The sequence below is a fragment of the Pungitius pungitius genome, chromosome 16 (genome assembly GCF_949316345.1).
Source record: "Pungitius pungitius chromosome 16, fPunPun2.1, whole genome shotgun sequence".
NCBI classification, from domain to species: domain Eukaryota; kingdom Metazoa; phylum Chordata; class Actinopteri; order Perciformes; family Gasterosteidae; genus Pungitius; species Pungitius pungitius.
Genome location: NC_084915.1, coordinates 7,524,028 through 7,544,537, shown reverse-complemented (window position 1 = coordinate 7,544,537; position 20,510 = coordinate 7,524,028). Strand labels below are relative to the sequence as shown.

The 20,510-nt window shown below is 42.3% G+C and overlaps 1 protein-coding gene across 2 annotated transcripts in view; it reads left to right on the top strand.

The window, feature by feature from the left end:
• The window catches only part of pcdh1a (protocadherin 1a), a 78,783-nt gene extending 60,041 nt beyond the window's left edge, over positions 1 to 18,742 (top strand). For both annotated transcript variants that reach the window (XM_037467183.2, XM_037467182.2), the window contains exon 5: positions 14,847 to 18,742. In XM_037467183.2, the coding sequence (XP_037323080.2) occupies positions 14,847 to 15,217 (371 nt within the window). In that variant the 3' untranslated portion in view covers positions 15,218 to 18,742. The remainder of the gene's footprint in view (positions 1 to 14,846) is intronic.
• The last annotated feature ends 1,768 nt before the right edge of the window (positions 18,743 to 20,510 follow it).

The window sequence follows — 20,510 nt, the reverse complement described above, 5'->3', positions numbered from 1 at the left end:
ACGCCATTATTCTGGGAAATAAGGGGAGGGGGGGGGGCAAAGGGGGGTTGAGAGAGGGGTGCAGGAGGGAATAAATCCTGCCCATAGCGCATTTCCCTCCGGCTCAATGGAGGTCAGAGATTGTTTAGCATCCCGGTTAATAGACAGCATTAGTCACCCATATACAGGCTGGCTGTTTACAGTCCATATGCCAACAGTGCACTATTGGATATTGTATCTTTTTAGTTTTTCTTTTTTGGTCGTAGCTGATTTTCTCCCATCTGCAGAAAAAAAGGTTTATGTCATAAAAGGCGTTCTTTGTTGTTAGCAGCAAAAGAGCCAGTTTGAGAGTGGAGATGGAGCCGTTAAGGAATGAAAAGATGGCATTAGATGGGGGAGATGTTAGATTGTGGCAGCGAGGGGGGGGGGGGGGGGGGGACTAAGACTGTCTGACAAGGAGGCAAAGCCCATAGGATGAGCTCATAGGACAGGGAGATGCGAAGATGAACTGCTAACCAAGGACAGACCTAATTAAAATGAGATTCCCACTTCAGGGAGATAACAAAGAGACAACATAAAATCAAAGATTAGACAGAAAATCAAACGAGACGGAGGAATTCCTCCCCAGCTCCACCTGAATGGTGAATTTAGTCTTTTTTTTAAAGTTTGAGTGACAGAGTGACAGGTTATGCTGGTGCAAGGCTTTGTTCATTGCAGTAGAGATGACTGACAGCCTAAAATCGGTGAGGTGAGCGTGATGTGTCACTCCATTAAAGTTGGATAAAACGCAGCGTATGAACCCAGAGACAGTGAGCCTTTGCATCTCTGGGCCCCCTAAGTATTAACACAGATATGTGTTTTGTCGTTCAGGTGGAACTTTTAGCGCGGGTAATCTACATTGTGAGAGTGTTAACCATCTACGGTGGAGAGTGATGCAGTTCATGATCAAGTTTAGATCAGCTGTCCTAAGGTGCAGGTCACACCTTTGCTCTATTTAGCCTCTGTTAGCCTGCGCTTGGTGGGCACTGCAGTGTGACTGCATCCCAGTCCGTACTGTTCCTCCAATCAAGGCCAGGGTGCAAACTTCAGTTCCAGTTCCTTAAATCTTAAGATCTCTCTCTCCTAACCAACTTGCAAAAAGACTAATTGTATGGAAGTAGATGAAAACATTATTCTAGCTGTCTTGCAACGTATTACCTCAATAAGCACCACAAGAACCATATGCCATGCCATTTCTGCATCACTCCACTGCAGTTCAGGTAACAGGTTCAGTAACTCTCAATAGGGGGCAAAAAAAAGGCTGTTCTGTAATAGTCTGATGTTTACCGCAGTGGACATCACAATATTCCCTTGTGTTTTTTTGGCTTTGGAACGCATAGAAGATTCATACATACAGCAAAAAATCGTTCAAATATACGCCTAAGCATCTGCTTGTGTTTTTTATTTTTTTATTCTTGTCCTTAGGCTGTGTTTGAGTGCACTTCATTTCAGTTTCCCCCAGTGTATTTTACACTCATTTGTTTCGCGCATGTAGCGTGCATGTCGCTCAACTGTTCGTTAATCTCGGCGGAAATGTTTATCCCCCGGTTGCGTGGGGCGCACCTGCATGCATGCATGCATGTATTTGTTTGAATTCAATGGTGTATCCTCACACCCCAAATATCTAAATCACTTTGATTACAGTGCTGTTTTACATTAATAGACTCTCATCATAATCACCGAGCTCTTTATTTCTTGCCAAATTGATTGCAGTAGACATCATGAAAACAGTTCATCTTGTGTGCCTGCTCGCTGTCGAGATGCACGATTTGTCCTCCACAGTGAAGTCAGTGGAGGAACGAGAGCACTCGTCTCTGTCCATCTGTCCATCCACTGCGTCTCGGGGGCTCCTAATCAGATTTTGAGCATTGGTTAAAGACATTTTAGTGTCAATTACAAGTTACATTACATTTCCGGAGACCACTTTAACTTTTCTTGTTGACTTTTTCATGGTTCTCAAAGGGCAACAGTTGGATTTAACGCAGTGGATACATTGTGTTTATTACCGATTGCATCAGAGGACACAATATAAAAATTAAAATAACTGTCTGATGTAGTTTTTCATAGTTTTTAAAAAACATTGGCAGTTTTTTTCTTCCATATACCCCACACACAGTGTTATGTGGAATCACATAACACTGCTGCCCAAGAAGCCTGTGCATTGGTCATCCGGGACCCTCCATAGGCCTCATCCCCCTTGGGACACAAGTTTGACCGCCAATCTTGTAATTTCCTCTGCAACCATTACAATAATGGCTCTTCCGGGGATCAGTGGTGTAGGCATCTTGGTTGTGATATGAGGGTTAGCGCCGATAGGAAACAGGTGGATTTAAGACCAGCACATACACACCTAACAATAACTCAATTGACTACAGATGGAGGCATTTTAATGAGGCCGATAGCCCAGCGTTAAGTCTACCAGTGTCTTCCTCTGTGCGGACTCACTGCCATATGGGCTATTGAGAGGGCTGGGATAAAATAGAGTAAATGGTGTTTCTATGATAATGAGGTTCTTTTGTAATGCTGTCTGATTTTCCTGCCTCAGATCTCCCGGCTAATATTTGTTCTTTTTGAACTCCTATCAGGATTTCCATGTGCTGTCAGTGCTCACCATATCAGCATCATACATGTTCAGCCTGTGAATATGTGATGTGTGGCTTGTGCACAAAGAAAGGGAAACGGGTCGATCAAAGAAAGATGTGCTGATGGTCAGCGCGCTAGTTTGTGCTGCGAGTGTCACTTTGGGCCTCTGTCCAGGTACTCAGGTACTGGGGTGCGGGTTTTCCTCCGACAGATGTACAAGTCCCTGCCTGTTGCACTATGGAGTGAAGCGGCCCATTTCAGGCTGTACCAGCACAGTGGCCTATGCAAGCCACTGCCGCAACAACCCGACACCCCAGCAGGTACGAGTCATGGGACTGGCAGTTTTGTGGAAGCTTCTTTGGGAGAAAAGAGAACTCCTAAGAGTGGACGCCTGAGGCAAGTTGTCATGAGTAATACACTTATAACGGCGAAACGTATTCTAGCACTCGCATTATGCTCTGCCCACGTCAGCCCCCGCTATTTGTTAACCCCCCGCTCACCCCACAATTGTTTGTAATTTTTATTTCAGAGCAAATAGGTCACTGGAAGAGCATAACTGGAGCAGAATTAAACTCCATGACACCATGGACAACGGTTAACTGCAGCCCTTTAACGAATGACTTTATGGGAGAATGCAGCTGAATCCAAAATGGAACGGACGATGTGTCAACACGTCACAGTTTTGAATGTGTCTAGATTTCCCTTTCGCCCAATTTGGAAATGTGCTTTCGCTCGTGCGGCCACTAACAATGAGACCTACACACTCATCTCAAACTTTGGCCGCACACATTGTGGTTTTCGTCAAATGATTGCAGACAGCCCCGACCTTTGAACAGAGGCCATGGGAGAGAAAGGACATAGTAGCACAGCTCTGATCATTAACTGTGGTAAAGTTTGTAATCGGCATAATAGCTCTGAGTGAACTGACATATTATTCCCTGGCAGAGATTGCAGCCACATGTGAAGTCCCATTATTCCAATGAATCGTCTGCTTGTACTTCTTTTCATACCTTATTTCATGAATAATAGGGATTTCTCTGTAGTTTATTCAGTGTCAAGCTGACTGGATGGTGTTGTCAATATGGCAAGTTTTTGTCATAACCTAAGCCTTAAAGTGATTTAAGCTGTGAATATGTGTCGTCATTATTTTTTAAGGTAATAGAGGAGACAAATACTGAATTTTTTTTAAATCGATGTTCAAATAATTATAAAAAATCGAAAGAACATTTTCTTACCACCAATTCAGAGTCCCCTTTTAATAGAGATCTGTACAAAATACTCAGCCCTTATTCAAATGTAGACTATATTACATTCATGTAAAAAAAAAAAAAAAAAAACAGATGAATGTTCTGAAGTATGGTGCAGAAACGCATATAAGCACACATTAGGTTCCATAAATAGTGCTTTTAACACCACGCGGCCTCTGAAAATGACCGGTTTTAGCACTAAGCCTGTAGAATGAATGAGTGAGCCAGTATGCCTAAGCCAGTATCCCTAAGCTTTAGATGTGCTCATGTATTACTCTAACAAAAGTGGATGGCTCTCTGTACTTAGGCAAAAATTGGATAGCACGCTTCCTGCTCTTGCCACGCCAGTGAGTCTGGGCAACAGCGTGCTGAAGCAGCAGGTTTGGGGGTGGTAATGTGTGCGCCTGTAAATGGGGGCTTGAAAGTACAAGTTTATACTGTCACATGGAGAGAAAAAAAAAAAAATCTTAATTAGCCCGGTTGAGCTCGTGGCTATAAGAGACGTTCCTTTCAGCTGACTGTCCACCGACTTTTCCAAGGGACCCTGAGTTGAAACTTCTAAAGATAATTATGGAGGCAGCAATAGAAAGTGGCAGCAGAGCTCTGTTGCTCTCAGTGGGTCTTACCCAGTCTAACCCCAGATGTGATCCGTAAAGCAGGTAGAGCGCTGCAGATCGCTGAGGGGATGCTGGCTGGGGGCCCGATGCACTTCAACCTCAGTTGGTGGAGCAGCTCAAGCCGGCATCAGACGAAGGCCCCGGGGATCATCCCAACATCATAGTGTGATGGGGACCGAGAGCCGCTGCACCTCCCTCTAACTAGTGTTCTGCCCTTCAATGATGGATGGCACTTGAGGGACTAGAATTGCACTATATGGGCCTGACATGCGTTTCCTTCTTTGTAGTTACAGAGGAATGGAGTCGCTCTCACTTAGAGGTGTTTCATAGTCATTTGAGGATATGGCAGAATTTACTGCAGTTCAAGGACCGTACAAACCCAAAGAGGACTGAACAAGTCGTCTCTACATTACCAGCAGTGCTGATGTCAGTATGAATTCTTAATTTGCAGTTTTGTGTTAACATGGTATATCATGCAGGCAATTTTTTAAATGCCTTAAGCTAAAGAGAAATTATTGAATTTCTCTTGCTCAACCCCACGGCCAAGCAATGTTTTTAATTTCATGCGAAACACAATACGTACAGATACAAACGCACATTCGGCTTTTGGAAATCCTTTTAAAAGTCACTTTCTCTCACGTGCTATTTCCCTGGATAAAAGTAGAGTATATGTGATAGAATTTAGAACAACGATGTGGCTTGTTTCCGTCATTGCTGATGGATCTCCGCTCTAATTAGAGAGTGCTGTAAAGCGTGAATTGTTAGATAGTGACAAGATTTTCGCTGGTTCCAAACTAAGGAGCTATAACAGAGAAATGTAGACCTTAAAGTAATTCCTTGGACCAAAGGTTTTATTTTATTTAAAGCAATCATAGGATTTGGTTCACTTTGCCTGTGGCTACCTCCCTCTCAGATGGTCATGTTGCAAGGTCCCAACACTTGTCACTCATCTTGATGAGCTGTCTGCTTTGAAACAGTATCTTGCTTGGAGATGAGGTATCCATCAAACACGCAGCCACCACAGGCTCTGAAAAAACAGATGGCGAGTGCAGCCACTTTAATAAAAAATAAAAAGCGACGGCAATGTTTACTCTTGTTGTGCATTTGCTCTCTTTCTCGTCCTCGTCCTGCTTTCTCACTTTATTGTTGTTATTGCCACGGCTCCCTTGCACTTGATAGCACGCCACGAGCCACACTCGCATGGCACAAAAGGCACAGCAGATATGCCCACCGTTAATAAAAAATCTCATTGAGAAGTCTCTACATTTCAGCCATGCACAACCGGGGTCAGAGGCAGAACCAGGCTGCTGCCCCGTTTACTTGACCCAGTTTAGCCATTGGTTCATTAAATTTTCATTCTTTTCAAGCATTGTGTAGTGGAGGTCTGTTTATGTTATTATAATGTGATGAAACATTTATATTCCCGTCTTAATGTCCGACTAAGACAGCGCGGCAGTGTTTTTGCCCAACATTCTTCCCAACATTTACTCTCACTAAACATTAAGTCGACTCTGTTAATGCGGATTTTTGTTGGAGGGGTTTAACATCATCAAAGGACGCGAACATTGACCCGTCTTCGTCATGTCGAAGCTTGTAAAAGTCAATCAAACACATTCATCTGAACGCAATGGATCAGTTAGGAACAACGGGGGAGGCTGGAAACACGCTGGCCTTAAAAGCCGATATGATCACCCACCTGCTGCCTTGTGTGTTTTGGGTTTTTCTTTGAATCCCTTTTAAAAAAAACAGAAATTCGCAGCTTTAGTTAAAATATTTTATATTCAATCACGTTCTTCATTCAGTTTGATTTTTTTTTTTTTTTTTTCTTCTCCTTTGCCTTAATCAAAGCCTTTGACGGAGGAGCTGTCGCCTGGCAGAAGGTATAGACACGTGTAGAGCAGCATTGGGAAATTGCCGCTGTGCTTTTGCCTCACGACACAAAAGGACATTTTCCTATTTCATCATGTCATGAAATCCGAGTTGTCCCGCTCCAAACACATGGATGTATTGTTCGGAGAATTGTTGGTACAGGGCTGGCTGTCCGACTCCTTTTTAGTGTTTTGACTTTTCCAGATAATTGTCAGTCATGCAGTAAACGGTAAAATAAAGCTCTGCCTCTTCAGGATTGTCATTTAACAACTGCACAGCGTCCATGATTCTAAAGACCCGATTTTGCACTCTGATAACAACCTGAAGCAGATCACCTGGTTTCTGGTTTGAAGATATGATGAATAATCAGGTGATAAGTTGTCCTGTCTCGGGACATTTAATGTTTAGGATGACACTACAGAGCAGACACTTCATTTCATTTCTCTTTAATCACCATATGTTAGCTCTCCCTGGTTGACCACCTATGTCTCACATTGCACACTGACTTTGGAAATCAAAGGCAGAATTAGCAGAGAGATAATATCTTGATCAAAAGGGGAAGGAAAACAACAACAAATGGATCGTGGAAGTCATCCGTTTTACATGTCAATGAGATCAATGAATGAAAAATACTGAGCATCAAAGTCGTGAAACAGAATTAACTCCAGGAGGCCTGCCTTTCTCTAGTAATTAGAGGTGTAGATCACATATAGGGAAGGATAAAAAAACATGGGTGTAATAAAGAGGAGTTGTAGCCAGATTATTCAGCGTGAATGAAAATAGAAATCCCGTTGACATATTGGGACGTTTCTCACCTCTCTCCCGGTCTTAATAGAGGAGCATTTTTTTACTAAAATCAGGAAAGTTGGGTGTCCTTACAGGCACGTTTTTCTGTGGGAGGTAAATGAAAATTAAACACAACAATAACACATTGCGACCTGAGAAAAATAACCTTTAAAAGTGAAACGTTTCTAGGAAAATTCAATTCAACAAAACAAACGGTTTAAATGCAATTGACATTTTTACATTAAAAACTGATTGTTTATTTTTCTGTTGTTTCAAAATGACGCGTCTCAGAACTGCTGGTATGAGGCCATGGAGCACTGCCACTGTGCGAGCAAGGGCCATAGAGGGCAGATGTGAAAGCCTAAAGCAGGAAGAGAGCTTCAAAGGCAGGGAGCAAGAAAGAGACATTGACACAAGGAGAAGAAGGAAGGTTTGGGCTTGAGACAGGAATAGACGTGTGACTCTTCAAGTAAACGTCACGCAGTAATAAGAGAAGGGATGCGCAGTAACACGCTCTGTCCAATTGTTACAACAATAGTTTTCATTAAATCCGCCGTGAATTTCACAAAAAGTATTTTTTGTGTGCCTTTTTTTTCTCTCAGTTCCATCTTCACTTCCCACCTTGCAATGTTGCCAATTAACAAGCCAAATAAAGCACATTATTAGCCAATCTGCTGCGGAAACCTGACTTCTGCTTCCACTCAGTAAACTGAGTAAGACTTTTGGCTAGGAGGGCATTCTTAACATTTTTTAACTGAGTATGGTTAAGCTTCCTTGACCTGTGAAGAATTTGTAATGGTTTTACACTTGTGGCATAGAACAGAAATGAAGAAGTCCATTGAGCGTCCAGTCACAACCCCCTGCCACGGGGCTTCGTCTACATTTCTTTGAGCTTTTCTAATTAGAAAACTGAATGGGAAATGTGTGGTTTTCTGTTTCGGGAGTGAAGGAAAGAGAAGAGGAAGAAAAGTGGCGTAAATTTAATTATACAAACAGGTTATCACATATGATAAGATTATAGAATGTGGTAAACCTTTGCACAGCTAAAGTGTATATGCAGTAAATCCCACATTATTCATTCTTAAGTGTTGTTGTAGTATAACAACGATTATTAATTTATCACACTGAACACGTGTATACAGTAGTAGGTCTGGGCTTTAATCCTAATCAGCATCCCTGTGTATTTTTACACCTCACGTAAACTGTAGAGCTGCCTGCAATACAGATTTAAATGATCAGCAAAAAAAGACCTGCATTGGCCTTTAGAACAAATGCACATTCATAAATACGAGCAATGATGCCCAACTAATGTGTTTCAAACTCAAAATGCACATTCTACCTTCCCTGAAGCCCTCTGCATGAATATGAGATTGGATACTGCATATAGTGCACTGCTGTTTATTATCCAAGCTGACTGCTCAAATAAAAGATTCAAGCGAAATGATGTAGGCATCGTTTCGTGTAAAGGCGACGATGACTTGAGTAACAGTAGGTCTGTTTTGCAGACGTACTGCGCTATAGCTTGTGCAATGTTCCAATGCAATGTGTCACGGTTTGGCTTCGCTTCCGGTTTTAGTTTGAAGTTTCATGTCTCTTGTGGTCCTGGGTTAACTTCACTTCCTGCCTTGTCTTGTGATTGCGTGATTGATTCCACCTGTGTCCAATCACCTGCACCTCCCTTGTGTATTTAAGCCCTGTGTGCCAGTTGTCCTTGGTCGCGTCATTGTCCATGTCTATGTGTCCCTTGCCGTTGGAGCACGTTATTGTTTTCTTGTCAAGATTAAAGAGCACGTTGTTCGAGAACCTCTGCATTTGAGTCCTGCTTCCGCCTGCTCCAGCACCGTTCGTGACACAATGGAGAGGTAGACTATCTGGAAATCAGAGTTCTATGTATTTGTTAACATGGCTGCAAGAGAAAAAGCTGACATGGCTTGAAAGCTCTATCTAATTATAACATTGTAAGATTACAATCTCTGTTCTAATGCATTATAGTGTTATTATAATTACTCATTGTTTAATACAAGTAAAGAGACCATTTGTTGCATTGATTTCCTTATTCTTTCACTTTACTTCAAGCAAATAATGACAATTCAGAGTAATTTCTAATCACATTATGATACACTATAATACATCAGAACTATGGGAATTATAATACACTGTTATGCTTGCAAATGAATCTGTCCCTAGCGGCTATCAAGACTTGTGATGTGACCTGATAGGTAATCATAATCATAATGCTTTGTAACGCGTTACAATTATTGCCATACATCATTATGAATATTGAAGTAATCACAACCTCAGCTATAAGCCGATTATATGACATCAGGAGTACGTTTATGATGCCTCAGAGACATGGTGATCACAGGAAGTCTTACTGCTTCAACTCAACTACGTTAATTGAAGAAAACTCAAGAAGGTGGGAACTGGACTTATATGATTATCCTGGACTTGAATCTCCTATGTTTGTGATAAATCATTTTGTTATTTGTTTTTTTGGGAGGGAGGGGGGCTTTGCATTGGCTGCTGAAGGGAGATCAATATTGGGTTGTCAAAGTTCAGAATGCAATTTCCAGCCAGTAATTGGCCAGCAAGCCAAACATATTGTTGTGGGCAGAGGCATGAAGCTGTTCTCCACACATCATCATTTAGAGCCGTTTCCTCCCAGTCCTCCAACCAATGTTTGGATTCTATTTTATCTGGAGATGCCTCGTGTATGTCACAGTTTGACAAAGCCTTAGAGTTGGTTGACATATCACACTGCATATCAACTTCTCAATCCGAGGAGCTGGTGCATAACGCGATCTGTCAGCAGGTGCTAAGGCTTTGTCGAATGCAGCGATACAAAAGGCAGTCTTCGAAATAAAGGAACTGCGTGAGACAAAAATGGCGGCGGTTGAGGGAACAGGCAGGAGGTGCACCGTCACCCGCTGAACCATTTACATCGCCTTCTATTGACGTTCCTCCGGTCGACATGTCCACTCGTCAGCCTTTGTCGGTAAAGGGGCTAGCCCGCTAAGAAAATTGCCAGAATTCAGACATCACCAGATCTGTAGAAGGAGACACGGGCCTTACGCTTACAATACAAACTCTCATACCGCCGTCCTCCTCTGTGGACCGAAGGACTGATTAAACGGATTAACATAAAGAGATGCTCCGATGTCAGCTATTTAAACTTTGCTGGACAAAAAAGAAACAAATTGACCTTCACGGCTGTGTAATGCAAAGTATTTACCTGTTTTTTATTATGTTGAGAGATTATGAAAAAACTGTTGACAAAAGCAGTTTGTGTACGTGAAAGCGTTAAATAGATGCGTACCAATAATCTATAGAATAACTAAATGGAAACGTGTCACTTTCTGCATAGGTGAGGTGACAAATCCTCCGTTTTAAACTTGCTGGTGAAATGGGAAAGAGGTCCGTGATCTGCCATTGTTCTTTTGCATTCCATCACCATGAGCCGGGAAATGTGCACGTCAACACTATGCGTGCTTGTAGCAAGTTTCCCTCTGTTAAAAATGCTTCCCTCTGGAGGAAAACAAAAAAAAAAATACTTATTGTTTGGGTAGCTTCTGCTTACTGTGAGAAACCGTTGTGAACACTTGAATAACAAGACCTGACATGTCATAGCTAAAGAAATGCAATACGAAACCCTGGTTTCTTGTTGTTTTTCTTCACACAGTGTGACAACCAGCGAATGCATTCACGCTGCAGTTATTGCACTCGTAGTCAGCGCCAGACGCTAATGTCTGCTCAGATGTTGGGTTTTTCCTCCTTTTGTTTCTCGGAACATTTTAGTCACTTACCACATAAACTGTTTGCAGGGGCCGTCAATATACCATTAATAACACTGAAGCACTCCCGAACGATAGTAGCTGTTTTTCCCACGTTATCCCTCTATGAGCTGTGGCTCTCTCATATATTTGTTCGCCATCGATCATAGCGGTGTGGCGCACGCGCTGCAAAGCAGCCGGTGGGGAGAGACGGCATTTGCAATCAAACAGAGAGGAGCAGTGTGAAATCTCAGGAAGAGGCAGCTTCCCCCCCCCCCCCATGCCCGTGGGCAGGGGATCAGACGATGAGGGAGCCTGCCTCAGACACTCAACACCTCCCACTGGCACCCTGATGCAAGCGGCATGCAAACCCTCCCCTCACATGTCTCCGTCAGCTGGGGGGGGGGGGGTGGCGGCTGTGTGGGGGGAGGTGGGGTTAAGCTCTGTGTGTACCCCCACTCTGTAACCGCACTGTGGAGTGCATGTTGTGCTGCTGCAGTAAAGTTGCTTTAAGAAGGTTCAACGCGAGTCGTTGATGTGCCACTGAAGGTGGTAGTGGGTTGAATTCACTGAGTGTGTTTTTTTTTTTTTCTTTCCACACCTTCCCTTTTTTTTTTTTCTTCATAATATTGCTTCGAGCGAGCACTGGGGTCTGACCCAATATAAAATGAGAAAGCTACAGGTGCAATCTATCTCCACGTCTAAAGCAAAGGAATTCTGCAGTGCAGAAGGGCATAAATGTTACTAGTCTTCAAAAGCAAATAACAAGCTCTCTGTATCCAGTCAGCCTGTTCCAGCCACTGGCATAATAGCGCCGTGGTTTCTGCATGTGTCCTCCTTTGTCCACCTCGGTTCTCCATACAAGACTTTCACAACTATGCATTGTAAAGGGCTTGTTCCAGACTGTGAACAGATTTATTTCAGGTATAGGTAGAGAACAGGTGATGGCAGGCTTGAGTGGGTGAGAAAATACCAATTTTCCCACTGTGCCTCTAGCTGCTCCTTTAACCCCGGTGTTGACTCATCCTGCTTCCTCGTGTCCAAGCAAATATTCAAACAATGGCCGTTTCAGCTCAATGTGGGAGTGTGTTTTGATGTGCAGACCAGACGGTATCCGGCCACATTGTAAGTGGGCACTACGGCTACAGATGGCTAACAGCCACAGCAAAAGGCAGACACAAAAGTATCATTCATCTGTATTGATTTCTACTGCGAGCGTTGTAAAAACATGCACTTTCACAAATGATACACTCTATCCCATGCCATGGGACAAGCATTTCATCATTATTACATCTTTTTGCGAATTGACTGGTGTGACAGGAAATTACAAGCACTATAGCACACTAATGACAGCATGGAGCAACAATTACTCCCGACACGACAAGTTGCTGTTGAAAGTGCTCATTTGTTAGCTTGCCTATTCACAACAGAGAGAGCTAATTTATTAATTAAACCATATACATTTTCATCCGAGCACCTACGTTCTCTGTTTGATGACCTGCAAAATGCACTTTGGCTCTGTCGGAAAAATAAGGCAGACTTTGGCGAGCTAATGGCGTGTTACCTGTCATTGCTGATGAGCATGGTTCAGAATGTGCTTTCATTCCCGTCCTTAGTGCCTGGCATCGATTTGCATTCAATGCTTTCTCTTTCATTTCATTACATTCAGTCCAAATGATTTTTTCTAAAAATGACCGACCTGACAGTGCATGAGGATGCTGCAACTAATGTTAACCTTTTTGAATGTTATTGATATCCACTCAATGCATACATACATTGGCAAAGTCTTATTTATAAAAGTTAGAAAAATACCCAGCTGTGGCACGTTAAGTTCTTGAGAAAACAAGTGTAAATACACCTTTTTTTTTTTTTTCTTCCCCCGGAACACCGATTTTTAGTCGCGGAGCCACGCAGACTTTTGCACTGAGGCGCTTGGTGTGGCATAAACCTCCTGGAAGCTGTGGAGAGGTTTTAATCAAGTGTGAAATCCTTTTGGAGTAGATGCCTGCACGACTGTGCTTGTGCTTGGAAGCGTACTCCTCAACCCTCTCCCCCAACTCTCTTCCTGAACATCTTTTGTATCAAGAGTCCACTTTGCTGCAGCGATGCATACAGACATCGCTCTTAGCGGCGCCGGAAAAAATGAAACTGCCATCATCATGCATGAGGCAGCGCACACGGGCACACTCTCGCCTTGTCTTTAATTCAAGCTCTGAATTTGGTTTCTTCTCTGTTAATCAGGCATAAAAGTGTCATTCGTTCATTTGAAAAGACTCATTGACGTTAGTCTTGTAAACAGAGAGAGGAATTAGCCACTTAAGCATCATGACATAATTAAGCAAGATTAAGCCAGAACGTTGCTCAACTAGTAAATGTATTAACCCTAAACATCTAGCATTTTGGGATTATTGCAACAATGGGATTGACTGAAACAATAGATTGAGCTATGCATTCTTTCATAAATAATGGGACAATTGTATATGGATTACCCATTATAATCAACATTCCAGACATGAATAAGAAAGGAAATGAGAACAAACACCGTCTACTACTTTTTATTAAGCAGTTAAAAGTCTTAAATCATACCGTCACACAAGCTGTCTGACTCTTTTGATCGATTGAAGTCTCGGGTGAGATGCCCTGGAGGTTTGACATTTTGTGGCATAATTAACAAGAGCCACTGGTCATACTGAGTACAGTATTGACGATGCTGTGTCTCATGGGCTTACTGTCAAGGTGCCGTTCGCTCCACTAGTTGTGAACTCCCACTAGTGTCTCTGATACGTCATCCCCCCGTGGTTGCATCATTTGCATGCAGCCACATCTTTCTGCCCATTGTGTATGCAGCACCGTGCCCTCAGCTTTCCCTGCGAATACATCTTCTCTCTTTAGCGCTTTCTCCCGTGGCCAGAGGACAAGAAGTCTGTGATGGACGTGTTCTTTCGGGGCGCGGACAGCGCCGGGGCTTTACAGTAATACATTCATCACGGCAATCAGAAGTCTACACGAGGTCTGACATCCAAGACTCACAGATCTAAGTCGTGTGCTCTTCTCTTCACAGACATTGATTTGTCTGTCCTAGTCTGAGTCTTGAAGGGATAACTAAGATAAATTGAGTGGTATTTCCATTAAATCTGGGGTGTGTGTTCAGCTTGTCAACAGGTGGGCTGCTTAACACATCTATTAGATGCCAGCTGCACATTTCTGGTAAACAAATACATGGATTCTTCACAGCAGTTCTGCTTTCCGAAAACCATGTCGTACTCGTGAGTGATCATTGACGGAAACTCATTTTGGAGCTTTCACAGCTTGTACATATAAATGAGGTCACTGGGTCGTGGACCCATTTATTTAATTAGAGACAGTAGAATAAAAAATGGATGATAATCAAGGGCAGGGAACTAAATTCAGCACTGTCAATCAATAACTCATTCAACAATGGTTTTGCCCAAAGCGATGCACCAATCACCCTTCAACCTAAACACTGTTTGTCTAGAGTATGTGTGTCTCTAGCATTTCTATATTAATGCTGAGATGTACTAATTCCACGTTCTAGAAATGAATACATTTACTTTGTGGTTGGACATGTAACAATGCAGTGGTTTATTACAAACACACCACACAAAGTGCTGTTGGATACTTCTAAAATGACATAGACAGAGCACGCCATCTCCCAAATGCATCACCTAGTGGACTACACGCACAGTAGTGCTCATTACACAGTGCATAGCAACAGCTACATAGCAACTGCTGCTGACTGCTTAGCAACAGCTGCAAAGACATCAAGCAGAGGGGGGGGGGGGGGGGGTTTAGGCATGGTTTGGATGACACATTTTCTATTCACAAATGCGTCTTCATACAACTTTTTTCCTTTTTTTTTTACGTTGACGTTTATCTCTGACGGGGTTGTTTGCTCTCTCTCTCTCTCTCTCTCTCTCTCTCTCTCGTGCCCACAGATATCCGCTCCCTCCCTGATGTGGCAATGACCGGAAACTGTACGACTGAGTGCAGCGAGTTGGGCCACTCAGACGCCTGCTGGATGCCCGGACATCCCTCCCCCGTACGCAAGACCAGGAACCCCCCGAAACTCTCCACCTTCGTGCCTTACCAGGAGAGAGGGAGCCTGGGACGCCTGGCCAACGGGAGCGCCAGGCTGGGCGGCGAGGAGCACCGGTCGCGCCTTCCGCCCTCCCGCAGTGCCTATTCCAACAGCGGTCACGACGCCAGTCAGGACTGCCCCTTAGAGGAGATGCCCCTGAGCGTAGCCTCCGAGTTCCCGCCCACCTCCCCCTCTGCCCACACTCCAAAAAGAGAAATCTACCTGTGAGGAGTATCCTATTCTGAGTGAAGGAAAAATCCACCCACTTCAGGGGGGAGAAACAGGCTGTCCACATGCTAAAGCCAATAGTCGTTTTGTAGGTAGCAAAAGGCTGTGACTCATTCAAACACTGGCATGAACACTTGCTTTTTGTCATTTCCTCCTTAAATTATTAATTTATTAGCATATTTATTGAGAATTCCACAAAGTTAATTGATGCACTCACTCATTTATTTATACAAAATCCTGAAGGATAGGATTCTAACAGATCAAAAGGAAATGCAAATGGTAATTGCTACTTTAGTATTGACTAATTATCGTTGTAGTTAGCCAGTCCCATTCTGTGAAGTGATCTCTTGAATATGAAAGTTGTGATCAGTGCTCTTGTGCCATTATTAGATATAATTGAATAGACAGCTAGTCAGGCCCTATCAAAAGGCATAGCACTTTTGACTACCAATCAAACGAAACGGTCTATCTTAATGTACAGTGCTGTAAATACATTTCAATGGTGTGTTCTACATATATTTTTGTCTGGCATTAGCTGAAAAAAAAGCCTCTGAATCTTTACATATTTGAGCTTTTCTTTGCCGCTGCTGTTTAAACTTGATGAAAACTATCTCAACAAGTGGAGCCATAGCTATCATGGAAGACATTTATCCGCTCTACACAATCACACACACAACTTTAACCCCTAATCATAGTAGAATGTCATTTACCTCCGCTCCCTGTGGAGCTCTGCCACTGGTGGAGGAAGCTATGTGCCAACATTTAAACTGACATTATGCTCCACTGAGTCTAAACTCCGTGACCTATGGTTCATCATGAAAACGGTTGACCTGGCCACAGTACCCCGAAGTACCAATGACCAAACGCAGAGCACTCGCTGGGCACATTCTGATTGGCTTTCTCATGCAAAACCTCTATTGATGTAATCACACCAGTGGAGCAGTTTAAAAAGCTCCTCTCTGTCGAGACAATCAGACGGGCTCCCACAATCCCCTAAAGCTCATAGTCCGCTCCACTCATGATCTATATCTAATGGATGCATGAAGAGGTATTTATATTAAAGGGCACTTAAATGAAGAGAACCACAGGAGATATTGAGCATGCGTGGAGGTTGAATATCACGTATTTAGGGCACTTTCTTTCTCTTTTTTTTCAAAGGAGCAGTGCACTAGATTTAACTTTTCAATTCAGTGGACAGTGAACCTTGAATTTTTATTGGATGGATACATTTTAAGACAATTGGCGAGTTATTATCAATTGCATTAGGGATTTTGAAGAAATATTTGATTTTGTAATTAATTCCTGCAAATGCAAACTATTGTTGAGCTTAAACGTAGGTTAAGATAGTCGGTCTGAATATCCTGTCAATTATGATTTACCGCTATTGAGAACGACTTTATAAATTATTTGCCATTTCTCCTCTTTTGGCTATTAAATAGAGAATCAAAAATTAGGGCATGCCCGTGGGCTTCATTTATCTTTTCAAAGTATTTCCAAGTGAATCTGAAGGATATGTCTGAAGGACACCGTGTTTCAGTCGGTAATTGGGTGTTAATGATGACAACACCAGGCTGCCTTAGAACATCGCAGAGCTGGCTGGTGTCTTTGATTTGAACATTAATTTGATTAGATTCGTAGATACCTTTCACCCCTGCAGAGTATTTCAATAGTGAGATTGTGTGTCTGAGTAAGAGTGGAAGAGCCTTGAATGGACATTTCCTAATTAGGGTGAGTAATGAGTCTTGAGCTAGGGCATGTGTGAGCAAACCCCCAGGACAAGGCGTCCACCAGATAATGCAAATCCACCCGCAAAGCCACAATCAGTTAAAAGAGGGTATTTTTATCAGCACTTAGCTCATCATCCTGCCACTGGAAACCATGTTTAAAATAATTAAACTGAAAACATATGGAAATGACTGGACATGGCTATGATTAAATAAGGTGGGCGATTATTCTGCCTTGGGGGGGAGACACCACATTATGCCGCGTTCAAAGCCATTTAGCGACTGAAATGAAATTCAAACAACATTTATGATACAGTGTGGTTAAACCCCCATGCGACCCGCCGAGCTCCCCTCTCAGACCTCCGGATAGCCGCTCCACAAACTCAAAGTAGCGGGTAAGATCACTGACCTGGAATTTATGAGAAGTGAGAAAGATCGCGATGAGTAATAAAGCCAATGTCACACAGCCTCAATCACAATTTTATCTAATTAAATACTTTGACTCGATTCAGATTCACAACTGCTTTGCATCCAGATTCATCTCTGGGGTTAAATCTGGTCTGATTGCAGCCGGAGTGAATCTGGTATCTTCGGATTTGTCTCTTTGATCACCAATTCGTGAAATAAACGGGGTAATTCTCAGCAGATAAGTCGTGATCATCTGTTGTTGCGCCGAACAGAATGACAGGAGTGTGATTTGAGTCCTCTGCAAAATAATGCGAATAAGCCTGCGCCTATTTTTCCCTGCTTTTTTACTTGAGATGGACTCTTTCACTCCAGCGAAAACCCCCCTGGAACTCTTTATCACCAGGTTTGACCTTTCTTTTGAACTCATCCTGACTGAACTGTGTTTACTCTCTAACACACAGAATGGTTCTCTTTGATTATAGTACGTGGACATCATGAAGCACCTAAATACACTGAAACGTATGTGGAATAATGTTTAATTTGTACTTAACATTGATTTAGTGTTGAATTCACTTGAGTATCTTTTGCCTCTTTGTAGTGTGTATTGTATGGTGATCATTTCTGTGAACAGTTGGACAAATTACTGTTCTGAAAATGGCAAGGGATTTTTTTTTCTTACTAATCAATGAATCTTTGGCTGGTTGTGCAAAAAAAAAAATCTTTTGGTGATGTAATGTACATAGATATCCACAACTCTGGGTCTGCTGTAAAGCAGACGGTGATTTTAGCATGAATTCCAAAGATTAATTGGTAAAAACTCCTTTTTCTTTCTGAAATGTCAGTGCTGGTTCATATTCAAAAAGGCCCTCTCTCAAAAGGAACTGAAATTATCTGAACATTTCCTGTTTTCTCACAGTTTATCTGGAACAAAGACAATTGCCTTGAAAATATGTCTTTACATGAAAGAGAATCTACTTGTTATCCTAATTGTTGGTATATTTATATAGGATAAATGCTTGTGAGGCCCTGTTTTTGTACAGTTTTATGTACATACAAGTGAAGCTTTCTAAAAGTTCTGAGAAAAGCCGATGGCATATAGAAATTGTAACATGTTTTCTTGAGATGTGCACATCTTGCCTTGGATGGATTGACCTTTGCTGAGTCAGTGTGAATGTGGCCGTTCTATGCCTGCACTGTAGTCATTCACCGGCTCCCACCTCCTGAGGACTTAATCAGTTTTTATGTTTATCGTGAACAGTGGATCGTCTTATCTTACCAGTTTGTTAAACTCCTGTGTTCTGCTTTGTTCTGTTTTCGCATGTTGACAAATTCTCTTGTAATACTGTAAGTCCTCATGAACTTTGTAATAAAATCACTTCAGGGAAAAAGTGAATGCTGTCAGTGTTTTCTTTGCCTGCCATTATTAGTCCTTGCTTGTGAGTTTTAAACAAGGAATTAGCTGTTTTATATTTATAACAGCTTTTGCAGCTTTAGAGCTACATTGTCTATAATGCGTTTCAATCTAAGACCCAAGCTCATTAGGAAGAACTAGTATTCTTGTCATGTGCGGACCAGTGCCTCATTTCTAAATCAGGAAGCCCCAGAATGTTGAGAGGGAAGCGTCCCAAAGCCTGAAGTAGGGGAGTCGCAGGACCTGCGTGCACTACTTCAGCCACAAAAACAATGTGCCAGAAGTACAAACCCCCATCATGCACTTAGCTTAATGAAGACCAGTGGTTTAAAGCATTGATGAGCTGCCCATCGCTACACATTTAGTGCCAAGCTTACAAGACTGCTGCCTTGTTTCATTTTGATACAAGCATTTTTTTTTAAAAGGAGAATAGAATTCATTTAATCGACAATGATTCACGGTTGGGATTATTCAGTGAAAGCGGAACTCTTTCTATGTCTGATGTTCACGCTTTATGCATTTCTTCGGTGTTTAATCATTAGCCCATGAGCTGTGGACTTAATTGACTTAATCATTGTTGCACGGAGAGTATATTATTTAATAAAGTGTGAACTACAGTAATGTAACATGACTGATTAAGCAATTCCATTCCTCTCTCACAAACAATATCCAAGAACAGGTCTTGAGTCACTGTTTGGTAATTTTCTCCCACAGTTTATTCTCTTAAATGTTCAGATAGAATAAAGCCCTGTATGCCACTCCTGGCTTCTTGCATTTTACATTTTACGACAGCACTCGTTTTTTATAATCTTGGGACTGTGAAAAATGGAATAAATGACATGGTCCTCTGGGATAATCAAAACGTTTTTTTTTTAGACTTAATATATGTATCAGTTAAGATTAAGGTCAAACAGATGGACACCACTCTAAAATCCAGGGTGAAGATGACAAGTAGTAGTGCAAGAGCAAAGGTTATCATGTCAAATCACTTGTTAGATTTTGCAATTGAATTTCTAGTGTTAGGTGAGGAAAGACTGAATTAAATGCAGTACTTATCAAATACCGTGTGTCTTTTCTGTACACTCAAAACATCAGTGATTCCCTTAAATGATTGTAAACGAACAGAAAAAATCTCATTTTGACGTTAAGATAGTAAAAAATTGAAAGTCAGAGGATCAGCAGGGTTCAAAAAGACAGTGAATATCTTTGCAAAATGAGAAAAGATTTTCCTCAGAAACGCCAATGTCAACCTTCTGGTGACACCAGAGGAAGAAGTCAGTCGATCGTCAATGACCCCAAGGACCATCGTCTGGACACCATGAATGTCAATGTACAAAATTTCAGGGCAATCCTCCAGATGCCTGATTCATCAGTCAGAAGGAGAGTGTTCGATCCACCAACTGCTACAGAGATAATTCAATGGGTTTTTTTTAATTATGACTTAAGATATGCGCAGGCTCCTTCGTAGTTTGGTACATTGACTTAACAAACCCTTTTGGCAACTTTTTGTCAAAAGTAACGAGCAACAAATGCAGCAACCTTTTCTGGGTTTTATTGGAGACTTTTGTGGTGTCTGATACTGCAGAAACCTTGTGGCTTGCAGCACTCCCAACAGTCAGAGTACAGAGGAGACACACGTCGGGTCCAGACTGAAAGTCACGCGTGCATGCGCAAAGCCGCCGCTGATCCTGCAGGGTCTTTCATCGTTGAGGAGTTGGAAACACTGGCTCAATAAAGAGAGAACTCTCGT